The sequence below is a fragment of the Choloepus didactylus genome, chromosome 10 (assembly GCF_015220235.1).
Source record: "Choloepus didactylus isolate mChoDid1 chromosome 10, mChoDid1.pri, whole genome shotgun sequence".
NCBI lineage: Eukaryota > Metazoa > Chordata > Mammalia > Pilosa > Megalonychidae > Choloepus > Choloepus didactylus.
This window is the reverse complement of record NC_051316.1, coordinates 67,777,629-67,793,111: the sequence shown is the minus strand read 5'-3', so window position 1 is coordinate 67,793,111 and position 15,483 is coordinate 67,777,629. Positions and strand designations below refer to the sequence as shown.

General features: G+C 41.0%; 1 protein-coding gene across 2 annotated transcripts in view; it reads left to right on the top strand.

The window, feature by feature from the left end:
• Positions 1–6,977: 6,977 nt before the first annotated feature.
• SAXO1 (stabilizer of axonemal microtubules 1) overlaps positions 6,978–15,483 on the top strand; it is a 132,587-nt gene continuing 124,081 nt past the window's right edge. For both annotated transcript variants that reach the window (XM_037797808.1, XM_037797807.1), the window contains exon 1: positions 6,978–7,118. In XM_037797808.1, the coding sequence (XP_037653736.1) occupies positions 7,072–7,118 (47 nt within the window). In that variant the 5' untranslated portion in view covers positions 6,978–7,071. The remainder of the gene's footprint in view (positions 7,119–15,483) is intronic.

Sequence of the window (15,483 nt, the reverse complement as noted above, 5' to 3'; positions counted from 1 at the left end):
CAAAGAGAAAAGCACATGGAGTGAAGTCTGGAGGAAACCAGGTGCAAGCTTCCAAGAGTCCTCTCCCAGTGGAGTCAGACAGGACATGGTTAATTCCTTCAGGAATGAGTTGTGATAACTTGTGTGAAGTGTTAATCTTGTGGGAAAGCTCATTAGACACTCAGTGCCAATGGTTTTTGTTGTGGGTTGGTCAAAAAAGCACTCCCTGCCTAGTATTTACAAGAATTCCAGACTCTCAGAAGGAAAACAAGTGTTCAGCATAAACCACATTGTTTGTACAACACTGTAGGCATTCTTACCAGGGATTGTTGGGTACTTTTCCAAAATCCAGATACCAGATACCAGCCAAGGGCAAATGTTGCAAACAGGGCTTTTTAAGGATAGCAACCTCAGGCCTCCTATGTTAACTCTTCTACACAAGCATCTTTTCATGTGCTTATTAGGCATTCTTTATATCATCTTTAGTGAAATACCTATTAACATCTTTTTCCCTTTTTAAACTGGGCAATTTTTTTGTTACTATGAGTTGCAACAGTTTGTTACATATTCTGACACAGGTCCCTTATCAGATAAATGATTTACAAGTATTTCTCCTAGTGTGTACTTATGTTTTCATTCTCTTAGCAGTGTCTTTTGAAGAGTAAGTCATTAAGATTTTATGAAGTCCAGTATGTTAATTTGTACATTTATATGGGCTATGGTTTTTGTGCTATAGCTTTGATATCTTTGTCTACTTAAGGTCACACAGATTTTCTTCTATATTTTCCTCTGGAAGTTTTATAGTTTTAGGTTTTATATGTAAATCTATGATCCATTTTAAGTGAATTTTTGTGTATGATGTGATGTTGTGAGGGTCTAGGTGCTTTTTTTTTTTTTTGGCATATGGATAGTCGTAGACCATTTGTTGAAATGACCATCCTTTTACCTTTGTTGAAAATCAATTGACTAAAAATGTAAGGATTTATTTGTGCAATCTCCATTCTGTTCCATTGATCTATATGTCCATCCTTATGCCAATTATTGTAGTGTTCTAATGCTAATGCTGCCATTATGCAAAATACCAGAAATGGATTGGCTTTTATAAAGGGGATTTATTAGGTTACAAATTTAAAGTTCTAAGGCCATAAAAGTGTCCAAACTAAGGCATCAACAGGAGGATAGTGTCACTGAAGAATGGCCTATGGCATCTGGAATGCCTCTGTCAGCTGGGAAGGCACGTGGCTGGTGTCTGCTGGTCCTTTGCTCCTGGATTGTGTTTCAAAATGGCTTTCTCCAAAATGTCTCTGGGCTTCTGTTTATGCTCCTCTCCTTCAGCTCCTGTGTGTTCTTGCTTCTTTCTCCCAGAGTATTTCTTTCTAAGCATCTGGGGGTACTCTCTTAGCTTCTCTTGGGCAAACTCTGGGCTTCATCTCTTAGCTTTGCATCTCCAAAAGCCCTTCTGTCTGCATCTTCAAGCAACTCCAAGTGTCAGCATCTGTGTTGGCTCCTGAGCTCTCTTAAGTACTCCAGTGAACTAATCAAGACCCACCCTGAATGGGCAGTGTGTCAGTTTGAATATATTGTGTCCTCCAAACATGATTATCTTTGATGTAATCTTGCGTGGGCAGACATTTTAGTGCTGATTGCATTGGAATTCTTTGAGTGTTCCCATGGAGATGTGCCCCACCCGACTGTAGGTGATAACTCTGATGAGATAATTTCCATGGAGGTGTGGCCCCACCCATTCAGCATGGGCCTTGATTACTGGAGCAGTATATAAGCTCAGACAGTAGGAGCCAGCTTGCTACAGCCAAGAGGGACACTTTGAAGAACGCACTGGAACTGAGAGAGGAGCTTCAGCTTACAGAGACACTTTGGAGACGGCCTTTGAAAGCAGACTTTTGCTCCAGAGAAGCTAAGAGAGGACCAACACCCCAAGAGCAACTAAGAGTGACTTTTTTGAGGAGCTGAGGCCTAGAGAGGAACGTCCTGGGAGAAAGCCATTTTGAAACCAGAACTTGGAGCAGACACTGGTCACGTGCCTTCTCAGCTAACAGAGGTTCTCTGGATACCATCGGCCATCCTCCAGTGAAGGTACCTGATTGTTGATGCATTACCTTGGACACTTTATGGCCTTAAGACTGTAACTGAATAACCAAATAAACCCCCTTTTATAAAAGCCAATCCATCTCTGGTGTTTTGCATTCCGGCAGCATTAGCAAACTAGAACAGGCAGGGTCCACACCTCTATGGAAATAATTCAATGTTTTCACCCACAGTTGAGTGGGTCACATCTCCGTGGAAACATTCAATCAAACATTTCCACCAACAAGATTGGATTAAAAGAACATGGCTCTTCTGGGGTCCATAACAGTTTCAAACTGGCACATACAGCTATATAGTAAGTTTTGAAATTGGGTAATGTAAGTCTTCCATCTTTATTCTTTTTCAAAATTGTTTTAGCTATTTTAGTTAATTTGCATTTACAAATAAATTTTGGTCAGCATGTAATTTCCACAAAAAAGCCACCTGCTGTGATTTTGACAGGGATAGCACTGAACGTCTAAGTCAATTTGTGAGAACTGCCATCCTAACAGTATTGAAGCTTTGCTCCATGAACATGTTATGTCTCTCCATTCATTTAGATCTTCTTTAATTTCTCTCAGCAATGTTTTGTAGTTACCAGTGTACAAGTTTTATACTACTTGGGTTAAATTTATTTCTAAGTATTATATTCATTTTGATGCTATTCCACATCATGCTTTATTAACTTAACTTTTGGATTGTTTCCTGCCAGTATAGAAATAAAAACAACTGATTTTTATGTATTGATCTTGTATCCTGTAACCTTGCTTTATTTGTTTATTGGATCTAGAAGCTTTTTAAAAATATATATTCCTTAGGATTTTCTTCATGGGATCATGTTATCTGCAGATAATGACAATTTGACTTTTTTCTTTCCAATCTGGCTGCCTCTAGTTTCTTTTTCTACTCACTGGTGATTACCTCCTATAGGATGTTGAATAGATGCGGTGAAAGTAGACATCTTGTCTTGTTCCTGATATTATGGAGAAAGTATCCAGTCTTTCACCACAAAGTACAGTGTTAATTGTACTCTTTTCATAGGTGCCCTTTATCAGATTGAGGAAGTTTTCTTCTATTCTTAATTTGTTGAGGGTTTTTACCAAGAATGAGTGTTGGATTTTGTCAAATGCCTTTTTTGACTCTTTTGAGAGGATCATGTTTTTGTCCTTTATTCTATTGATGTGTTTTACAATAACTGATTTTCCAAAGTCAAACCAACTTTGCATTCCTGTGATAAATCCTATGTGATCGCAGCATATACTCCTTTTTATATATTGCTACTTTCAGTTTACTAACATTTTGTTAAGGATTTTTACATTTATATTAATGAGGGATATTGATTTATAGTTTTCTTTTCTTGTGACAGTTCTGGTCTTTGGAATCAGAGTAACACTGACCTTGTAAAATGAATTGAGAAGTGGGTCTTTCCTCTATTTTCTGAAAAGTATGTATAGAATCAGTATTATTTCTTCCATAATCATTATATAGAATTCACCAGCTCCTCCTATTTTTCTTTCTTGGCATTTATAATAGTTAATAATGATACAGTTAGGTAATATTTTGATTATCTGTCTTTCTTTCTAGATAAAGTTTCATGAGGGCACTGACCTTTGTCCCATCAGGCAGCACAGTGCCTGGCTCATCATAGATGATTAATAAATATTTGCAGAATGAATGAATGGCTGAACAGTAGAGGTCTAAGTTGTGTGTTATCATGGGCTGGTCTTCTATTGGTGCCAATGAAGTATAGTAAACCTAAATAGTTAAGGATGTTAAAAAGAGACAATGTTTTGCTGAAGTGCATTGCACTCAAAGGAATAATTACAGATTTAAACAACATTCTGCAAAGAGTACCTTCTTAGATGGTATTTTAATTCCCTAGCTGTTAAAACAAATGCCATACAATCAGTTGGTTTAACAACAGGAATTTATTGGTTTATAGTATCAGAGGCTAGAAGGCTTGCTTCCTCCTGAAGTCAGTATCTTCTGGCTGGCGGGCAATCTTTGGGATTCCTTGGCTTTTCTGTCACATAGCAATGCACATGGTGATATATTATTTCTCCTCAGAGTTCCATTGACTTTTGGCTTCTAGCTGCTTCCTGTGGCTTCTCTTTCCAGCTGACTTTCACTCTGTTTATAAAGGACTCCAGTAACCTGGATTTAAGGCCAACCTGATTCAGTTTGGTCACACTTTAACCAAAGTAATACCTTGAAGAGAACTTATTTAAAATGGGTCCACACCCACCAGAATATGGATCAAGACCAAGAACATGTCCAAACTGGGATACACCATTCAATTTACCACTGAAGGTACACAACAATGAATTTGGGGGTGCACAGGTTATAAGGCCCATAGAGTAAACATTGTTAAGCTCCACTGTCAATTTTATTAAAAGATTTTGGGAAAAATATTATATAAAGATACCCATATTAATAAATAAAGGAAATATTTGCAAAAAAATTTAAGATAAAATACTCTGTGCAATGTTCTCTAAGATCTTTGGCTTATCCATTCATTCTTTTTCTTTGTCCTTTTATTGGGTGGAAAAGTTTGTAAAGAAATTCATCAAGACCAAGGTGAGTCTGAATTTCTGTGTGATTGTGAGTTTAACTCTCAGCTTCAGTATTCTGATTTGTATTATGAATATGATCTGATAATACCACCTCAGCTCTAAGAAATAAGTGAGCTTATGGGAAAGTACACTGAAGTGTTTGGTACAAAGCAAATGAAAGTAAATGTTAGCTCTCTTCATTGGCAAGGAAATTTTGGGAATGGGGTTAGAGAGGTATTTAGACAGGTTGGGGTAGAGTTGTCTGGAACTAATAAACATGGGCAGTACATGTAACAAGTGGGTGTGGGAAGGTGTTGTCCTACTAGCCCTACAGAAATGCCATTGTTGAAGCTATATGTTCTATATCATCTTCATCTTTCAAAATCTCCACTCTTTTGGGGGCAGGATGGGGGAACTTGGGAATGCCATGGGTTGTTGACAAGACGGGTATTCATAGGGCAGTTTGATGGGGTCGTTTCATCAAAGTCAAGGGGCATGAGTGAGCATCCTTGAGATAGAAGATTCATGGATAACGCTTAGGCAGCTGTCAAGAGAAGGCTGGTATCCAGCACTGTGACTCCTCTGGACAGATGGCATCAATGGCTGGACAGACGGCATGCAGGCTTTGCCTTTGCTTCCAACAGCTCCCACCTATTCTCTTGTCCCCACCCCACTCCATCCCACTCCCCACCCCTAGGTTTCCAACTTCCCCTGACCTACCAGGAAGGCAAGGAGCACCTTCACCTTCCACTGTTCTTAGGTGGGATCAGTAAGCTTTGCTCCCCTTTGGGCCTACCTTTTTGACTTTCTAGAGCAAACTTTTTCTGTAAAAAGCCTGAGAGTAAATATTTTAGGCTTTGCTGACCAAGAGGCAAAATCAGTACTATTTCCACTCATTCTTTTTACTTGACAATATTTAATACTTTATTTATAGACCCTGAAATTTGAATTTCCTATAATTTTCACATCTCATAAAATTATTCTTTTAATTTTTTTTCAACCATACAAAAATGGGTGGCAGGCTGGATCTGGGCCATGGGCAATAGTTTGCCACCTTCTGTTCCAGAGCCTAACAAACATAAAAGAAAACAATAAAAACCCCAGAATATTAAGTTTCCTGTGGTCTAAGATGACTCTGAGTCATCTCATTTGCTTAAACAAGTGGGAAGATTAGGAAGTATAGGAAAGAAAAACAAGCATAAGGATTTTTAATAGCTTAAGCTGCCATTTCCCATAACCTGGTAGTCATGTTCCGTTCCAGACAACCTGCCAGAGCAGTCAGTGTCTCCTGAATTTGCTTCATGATCAGAATCACCTGGGGTGATTCTTGCGCTTTAATGCAAGAGACTTCAGGCCAGCAATTCAAAGTGGTTCTCAGGATCAGGGAAGATGGAGAAACACTATACCAGAGGAAGGCTCTCTAAATCTGTAGTTCTCAAAGGATGGTCCCTGATCCGGCAGCAGCAGCAGCACTTGAGAACTTGCTAGAAATGAACATTTTCGGTCCCAGTCCTGCCTTTCTGAATCGGCAACTCCAGGAGTAATCTGGCAATCTGGTGTTTATCAAGCCCTCCAGGTGATTCTGATGTACAAAATCTGAGACCCACCATTCCAAGGGGCCATCATTACCACCTGGAAAAGTGACCACACCCCACCTGAGCAGTAAAGGCTTAGCGTCTCAAACTGCTTTGTTCTCAAGTGAGCAAGGTCTGTGCGTGAGAGCAACTCTGAACAGACACATCTAGCCAAAGGCGTGGATTTCCTCAAGAAAGACCTGGAGAGGCATTCAAGGTCAGTCTTCTCGGATGCCTTCAAGAGCTGCATTTCCATTAAAAAGGGACCACCGATCCTAGAGATAGAAAACGCCACCCAGTGTGATGGCAGGGGAGTTTTCAGCTTTTTGTTTTGCACATACCATCATAGTATTTGCTGATAAGCGCACCCACGAGCTTTTCAAAGTCCACCTTTTTTTAGATTTCTACGAGGTCAAATGGGGAAATCTTGTTCTGGTCCTTCCAGGTGGGGTAGTGGGAGCTCCCTCACGTCGCAGGCGGACCTTGTGATGTCATTTCTACCCAGAGGAGCGCCCTTCCTGGCCCGGCGACGTCACAGAGGGCCCGCGGGGCCCCGGGACCCGCTTCCAGGGGCCGGGCAGCCGCTCCTGGTGCGTGGATCCCGGGCGCAGAGGCCGGGGCGGCGGCGGGCAGGGGGCAGTCGCCCGGGCTGGCGCGCCATCCACCCTCCCTGCTATCCCTCGTGCAAGGCCAGCACAAGGAAGGCAACAGACAACAGAAGTTTGCAAAAGGGCCTCTTAAATTTTCTTTAGGATAAATACGGAGAACAGTTGCCCAGGCCCTTGAGATCGGCGCGCCCCCAGTGAGGCGGTTGGGGCGCACAAGGCGGCGGGGCTGCAGCGGCGGCAGGGGATGTGCTGCGTGGACGCAAGGGCCGCAGAATGGCCCCTTTGAAGAGGAAGTGCATCTGCGACCTGTGCTCTTGCGGGTAAGGTGGCCGGGCCCAGAGCAAGGCCGGGGGGAGGCCTGGAGGCCAGCGCGTCGGTTTTCTGGAAAGCCAGGCTGAGGCGGTATCGCGGTGGATTCGTCCACTTGCCAACCTTTGTTAGGCTACAGTGTTGCAGCGGATTCACCGCCGTCCTTACCGTCAAGGAGTGTTTAAAGCGCTGGGGTTGAATCAGTCCTGGGGAATGTGGCTGTCTCAGGCCATTTCTGTGTTCGCTCCAGAGCTGTGTGCAGGTTGCAAAATGGGCGCAGCTTGGCAGAGTTTGTGCTCCCTTCCCTACGGCCCGAGGAAGCGTCGGATGGAAAATCCCTGACCAGTGCTGCACTTTTTTTTTTTTTTTTTTTGGTGTACTTTTGGAAGGGAGTGGAGATGAGGAAGAGGATTTCTTTAGTATAACTGAACTTCTCAGAGAAATTATGGTTACTTTGTCAAACAAGTATAAAGTGTTTGTAAAACTTATTTCCGCACTGTGGGGAATTGAATAAGAATAATGAAAGGGAAATTGCTTTCACTGTTTATTTTTTTCCTGACCCTTTGCCTTAGAGGACCATGTCTGGGGTGAAGCCCAGTACAGGAGGGGGTCCTAGGGAGCCATCATGGGCTAGTCTATATCATGCCCACTCGGAGCTGATCCTCTCACCTGCTTCTAAGGACAACTGATTAAATGAGATTATGCATGTGAGACTCCGGAAGTCTGAAAAATGTGCTTGCCAATTTAACGTGCTTCATGAATACAACAAAAATGGTATCATGGGGCGGGTGGGTGTGATTTAACGGACCCTAAGGTCTGGGTTAGAATGTCTGAAACATTGGACATCTCTGGTGTGGATGAATGAATGGTTTTCAACCCGGGCTGCTCATTAGAATCACCTGGTGGGGGTGGGGTGGGGGCGGTTAAAGCTCCCATCAATGGCCCAGGCTTTTAGATCCTAATCTCTGAGGGTGGACCCCACCAGTGCTCTTAGGGGATTCTGACCATTTGCAGGACTGGGAACCACTGAGCTAGATCACATACAAACGTGTCTTGCTTTTAAGCTTTGTTAGGTGGGACTCTTCTGTAGACTTTCTCCTGTGAACTGTGGCTGCCTAGAAAGGCCTGGGCTTTTAGCTCGGTTTCGACTAAGGGAAACCATTAGATTTGCCCAGGGATCCCCCTCCCTGCTCCATGGTCTGGAGACTGTCTCCAGGTACCAAGCCAGGCTAATCACAGGGCTATCTCCTTTGTTTTTTGTCTCTCAGGGATCATTATCCCTCCTTGTTTGATGTTCACAGGTTTTGAAAAGCGTTGTTTCTAATATTTTGTCCAGTTTTTTTTTTTAGTTGCCCCTGTTACTCCACCTTTGCCCAAAGGGGAAGTGTCAGAATGCATTGTTACATTGACTTTTCCTCCCATCAGAGCGGAATCCCCCTTCCTGTGTACTAATTATGTCTGCATGTTTTATTTCCCGTATTTATATACACTTGGAAAGTAGAGGCCATATTTTATATTTGTTTGTGCCACTGTATAATTTTAACAAACCATTTTCCATATGGCAGTTAAAACATGTCTTATTGAATGAATGGATAGAGATTTTTTTTTTTTTTTGGTCAAAGTGACGTCACACTGGGAGGGGTTAAAGAGGCGAGAGCTAGATCTGTGATGTCCAGTATGGTAGCCACTAGTCACGTGCAATTTCGCTTAAATTCATTAAATTACACAAACCTGAAAATCCAGTTCCTCAGTTGCACTAGTCAAATTTCCAGTGCTCAATGGCCACAGATATGGACCATTTCCGTCACTTCGGAAAGCTCTGTTGGACAATGCTCATCTCATTTAGATGTCCTCATCTCCCGCCCTCCCCCCCAGGTAAATCTGATAAGAGGATGGTTTGGGATGAATGAGAGGAATTTTATAGGTGTTCTCTAAGGTCTAGAAATCTGTGGGGTTTTTTTTGTTTGTTTTGTTTTGTTTTGTTTTGTTTTACTTCTCTGGCCTGATGTTATGGGAAGAGATGAGAATCTGGAGGACCCCATGCCAGCAGAGGGATCCCTTCAGTGGGAGAGGAGAGATTAGGTTTCTGAGTTGCTTGATTCCTCTGGGCTTCAGTCCACCCCTCCTCCCGCCCCACCCTTTTTTTTTTTAAATCAAGAAATTAGTGGAGACCCTGGTGGCTGCTAGGGAGGGAGGGAAGTCCGCAGCTGTCCCCTCTTCCCCATTTATCTTCCTCCTAAGGCTTTGTTTGAACAGAGCTTTTTTTTAATGTTCATTCAACTTCAACTTCTGAGGGCTTTGTACTTTAGTGGGGAGGCTCTGGGGATATACAGAGGTTGGGTAAGAAGGTGTCCTTCTGCAGAAGTAGCTGTCAGAGGCCTCTGGGGCAGTTCTCTTGGAGCAAGTTCTTCCTTTTGGCCACAAGGTGGCAACCTTCTCCTGACCAACTCTCACTGCTGGTTGTGCCAGACCAGCCAAAATTTGAAAGCAAAACCTTGGCTTGCTGAGTTTTCCTTTAGTTTTATTTTTTTATAGAGTGACCCTGTTAGGTTTTCTAAATTGAGCAGATAGAATTTAGGGCCCAGCAGAGCTTGGGAAGGTGGTATGCCTTGAGGAATTGGCTGCAGATGACAAACTGAAGGTGTTTCAAATATCTAACATTGAAGATTCTAATCACTTATAAAATTTTAATGAGCTTTGCTGGTTTAAAAATGGACATATTTTACTTATTAAGCTCAAGGTTTTCCATGCACAACAACCCTTTTCCTTGACAATCCAAATCTGGCAATTAGAACTATTACCATAAAATGGTATAATCTCTTCAACACAATCAGAATCAAAGCAGTAATAAAGTCAGCTCTTTTAAAAACTGATTTTTTTTTTAACCAATATGACTTAATTATCTTGACAACAAAGATACTTTCAGGAGTGGTTTGATTGGAGTGAACTGTTTTGTAAATGAGATGACGATGTTTCCAATCACACCTGAATATCCCACTCTTCACAGTTTTACAGCATTATACCACCCTTCTATAGTACTTTGAAAAATTTAAAACACTCTCTCAAATATTATTATCTCACTAAGGGTCCCTCAACATGGGAAACATTGCTTAGTTTGGAAATTTGATTTGTTGATCTGAGCCTCCATTTTCCCTGAGGATGTTTTTGGTGTACTGAGTTGTTCTTGCCCCAAATTACTAAATTTGAATCGTGGGCAGCTGTAGATAAAGTACAATGTTAATCACCTTTTTAAAACTGAAAGGGATCTTAATGGTCTGTAGTGCTATTATTTTACAGATAAGGTAATTTAAGTGTTGAGATTAATTTTAATATATGGGAAAGCTTTAGGCACAATTTAGGTCAATTAGTTAAATTTTATTAATCTCCTACTACGTATCAGACACCGTGCTGGCCATTAGAATTTACAGTCTGTGGCAATGTCGGAGTATTTTCAAGGCACAGTGGTCCATTTTTTACTACATATTAGACTATGAATGTTCTTGTCCAATTGAAAAATATTATCTGATATAAAGAAAGTGTTATTTTAAAAGTCATTTTAGTAAAGAAATATAAATAATAGCAAATCTCTTCCCTGAGATTAAAATGTAGTACATTTTTTTCCCTAAGATGATTGTAAAAAAAAAAAAAAAAACAAAACTATTGCCAATAAAAAAAAAAAACTGTTGCTAATCAAAGGATTAATACAGTAGTTAATTTTATATCTGATTATTTTATGGCTTGCAGTGCACAATTTAAAAATTTTGTGTGATCTTGCAGGAAATTCCCGAACTGGGTAATGTATCATGAAATATTTATGTAGCATTGGTGTTATGTGCAGCATTTCATAAAAAGGTAGTCCCATAGAGAACTCGCAAATTGCTGAAAAGGATGTGGATTTGGCTCTTTCTCAGAGCTTGGGGAGGAAGGTGATCTCTGGGGCAGCCATGTATCTGCAACTTAAATCAGTTATGTTAACCAGGGAGGAACTTGTTATTTTAATTTTGGAAAATATTTTCTTCACATTGATGGAAATTTCCTTAACTTTAGATTTTATTTTCTTGGAGTCTCTGTTACAAATTAAGAGGAAGGGAAAAAAATTGAGGCGTTGGTTTGATATTACATGTTTCAAGAATTCTTGGTTTTAATTTAAATAAAATCGACTTCAAAAATTCTGATTAAGATAAAAAGACAACAGCTTTTAACAGATACTTGCTGGTGACTTTTTATCTTCAGTGGATTCCAGGTAGAGAATAATAATTAAAAAACCCAAATGAAAAAACCCCTTTCACTTTATTTTCATGGTAGAATTTGTGCACTTTTCATGTTAAGCTACATTATATGCTCTTCTTTAAAAGTTATAGCACTTTTGTGATATCAGAATTAATGTTAATTGTTCAAATATACTTTTTATCTTATAAAGTGAGTCTGTCAATGTGTATAATTTGTCAAATTTCAGATGTTATGAAATGAGTACGATTTTGCAATAATTCAAATTACAGCAGTTAAAATTATCTATTCAACTGTATCATTGCAAATTGGTCAGTTTAGAGTACCCTTGCTTTAATTCCATTCTATAGTGGGCAGTTTTAAACATCATTCGCTCTATTGATATTAAAATATTTGTTACAGATTGACCTTCAGGTGATTTATAGTTTATTTGGGATGATGACAGTTTTCATGGGGCAAAATAGCCAAGCTTCAAATGAATGAGATTGATAAAATCAGTGATGTAGGATTTCAGAGATCATTTTGGGGTGGGGGAACTGGGACAGCCATAGGAAGCAAATGGCTCAATTGGGGTGGAAGGACAGTGTAATGGTTAGGAAAGTGACTGCCGAAGTCAGGATACCTGCTTTTGGATCCTGGCTCTGCCACCTTTTAACTCTGTGTTTACTGTGCAAGACATTTACTCTCTCTGTAAAACAGAGAAAATAACAATACCTTTGCCCTAGGGTAGTCCTTGGGGAGGTGTGAGGACTAGGTGGGGAAGGAGCACAGGCCTAGCACTTAGTGGGGGGCCCTGAAGAAAAGCCCCAACTGCAGGGGCACGGAGACATGGAAGACGTCACATCCACGCGAGCACTGGAGCCTGAAGAGGGAGTGTGTACCACATGGAGGCAAGTGCAGAGGGGCCCTTAAAACCCTCAGAATGTGGACGCAGACAGCAAAGAGCCATTGATGGATTTTGAGCAGGGGAATAATGTATATAAAACAGTCTTCTGCCCAAGGGAAGTGCGCAAAAGAACAGCAAACATGTATGTTTGTCCTTTTTTCCTTCTTGAAATACTTCCAAATTTGGCCAATTTTAAGTCAGTTATTCAGTTTGGTTCTCTGAATGGATGTGTAGTTGGCTAATATTTTCTGAAAAGTATCTTATCACCATTCTCTTCTTGTCATTTTTCTTGGTTACTTTATTCAACAAATAGTTTACCGGTGATTTGTTGAGAGAGGCAACATCAGGGTTTTAGGCAAGATTCTAGAGCCAGGACCCGTAGATTCAAATCCCAGCCTTTTCACTTACAAGCTGTGTCACCGTGAGTAATTTTACAGTGAAGTCTTTACTTCCATGTACCTTGATTCCCTCATCTGGAAAGTGGAGGTTAGAATAAAGCTAACCTCATGGGGTTAGCACGAGATTGAGCTGGTTTTGAATACCCAAAGAGAGCAGTGCCTGGCTGTCTTAGTGGGTCAGGACTGCTTTAACAAATGCCACCGACTGGTTGGCTGAAACAACAGGTATTTGTTTGGGAGGCTGGCAGTCCAAAATCGTGCTGTCAGCCAGACCATGCTTTCTCTGAAGTCTGTGGCATTCTGGTGGTGGCCTGCTGGAAATCCACAGCTCAATCTCTCCTTCATTATGTAGCCATCTCTCTCCCGCTCACTGTGTCCAAATTTCCTCTGCTTATGAGGATTCCCGTCGTACTGATTCAGGTTGGCCTCACCTTAGCTAATACGGTCTGCAAAGATCCTATTTGCAAATGGATTTATATCCACAGGACTGGGGCTTAGGACTTGAACATGTATTTGTGGGGGACACTATTCCATCCATAACACTGGCTTACATAGTGATGTCTGGATAAGTGCTGTTACAAAATATAAATTAAGGGGCTAAACTGTGTTCTAGGCAGTGAGGTCCTAGGAGGGGAGAACAAAGTCTCTGCTCTCCTGGAACTGCACTCTAGGGACAAGTGTTAGTTTTCTTGTTTATTAGCTGGAAGGTAATGAAAAGTGCTCTGCAGGGAATTAAAACAGAGCAATGGACTTAAGTGCTTGGGGGACTTGGTTAAATTGGGAGGACAGACATAGTCTACAAAGACAAAATCTGCTCTTCCCACACTGGGAGGCCCTCTGTCCTCTCAAGGATGCCCGCACTTGAGTCCCGCAATTATACTGGCAAAATTATCAGACTGACATTAATAAACAGTAAGGATAGGTGTCTGTTCACTTTAGAACTTGCTCATAATTAAAAATAATGTCACTGGGAATTAAAGGCATCTTCATGGCACAGCATATACTCCACCATTCTGTTCTGTCATTTTGCTACTGGCTTGTTTAAAATAACTTTGAAGGTTTATGATTGTTTCTCTAAAAGGAAAGAACAGTATTTCTATATGGTTATCAAGGGTTACCAATTATCCAAATCCGGAAGCCCCACACTCGGATGTTAACAAATTGAGTTTGTAATGTATGAAATCAGCTAAATTACTGTTGGTCAGTTACTTGATTTTAGAAACATGTCTGCTACAAGATTATTTTAAGAAGTCAAAATCTTTCCTCTTCACTATCCATTTTTTTCATGTCTGATGCATTTCAACTCTGTTCTACAAATAAATTCCACATGCTATCTGTGAACAAGAGGTCAAAATGAAAAGCAAAGAATTAACTTGATAACTCGTTCTCCTATCCTGATTCAAATGGGAGGGCAGTGGGCAATATAAGAGAAAGAACATGGGATAGCAAGTCGGAACTTTTGAATTCCAAACCTGTGTTTTGATTACTTATAAACTTTGTGAACTTGTTCAGGTCTTTTAACTTCTCTGGACTTTAAAAAATCAATGGTTATCAGACAATTGATGTAGTTTCTATCCTCTGTGATGGCATTTTTCTGGGTCAGTAGGAATTCCACCTCGGGGTTCTGAAGGTGTCTGCAGATGGCGCCTCTGTGGGTGTCCAGAGGGAAGTAAGGGAGAAGGGGAGCTCTATCACAGAGCTGAGGACAAACAGATGCTTTCTTGATTTTTCCAAAAATTACTGAATGGCTAGTTAGAATGAATGCATATCTTTCTCGGGCCTCATGGACTCTTCGGGTCTAATCTTCCCAGCACTCTGCTTCTTCTGCATATCGGCCATCTATGGTTGCCCCAGCCCCTAGTTCTCCACTGCAACTTAATCCAGGTAAACAAAGAGACTGAAGAGAAACACAGTGTACTGTTTCCAAATTCCAGCTGGAAGAGTCTATTGGGCCAGCCTATAAAGTGGATCCTCTGGCATCTAGGGTCCTTCCCTCAATCCAATCAGCTGAGCTGAGGGTGTGTGGGGTTACAAAATACAAACTGGGCAGCTAGGGCAGGGGGTTGTTTTGTAATAAGGGGGTGAGGGTAGGAAGGAACTGATTAGAAGAGGAAATTGGCCTCTTGAGGACATTGCCAGATACCCTTGTGGATGAGGTTGTTGAAACTTGGGCTGGATGAAAGTATAATTATGTGGATCCCCAGCTCATTAACTAAGCAGGCCCGAAGGGTGTCAATTGATGGCTTTTTGCCTACTTGGACCAATATCACCATTGCTGTCATAGAACTCCATCATCAGTCTTGTCTTGTTCAATATTTTTATCAAAACTTGGATGAAGACATAGAAACATCTTTATCAAATTTACTGGAAAAAAAAAAAACCCACACAAAATGGGAAGAATATAACATGTGTGATAGATGACAAAATTATGATTCAAAATTATCTTGACAGGCTTGAAGGGTGAGCCAAAACCAAGCTGCAACTTTAACATGAAGTTCTACATTTGGGATGAAAAATCAATTACACATTAACAAGGGAGGTTTGTCTTGGCCATAGTTTGTGAAAAGGTCTTTGGGTTTTACTTAACCACAAGTTTAATATGACCCAGTGGTGTGATGTGGCTGCTAAGAAGCATTAACTTAGTTTTCAGGCTAAAGGGACCTACAGTGTCCAGGTCAGCAAATGTGATTTTTCCACTGGGCTTTGGCCTGGTCAGACCACAACTAAAGAATGCTTTTCCATTTGGATACTTCATTTCTTTAAGGGTAGCAGCCAGTGAATGAAGAAGGGTGACCAGGATGACCAAGCCTTCTGGAACTGAGAAGACTTGAACTTGGTGAGATCAGGAAACGGACAGATGGGCAA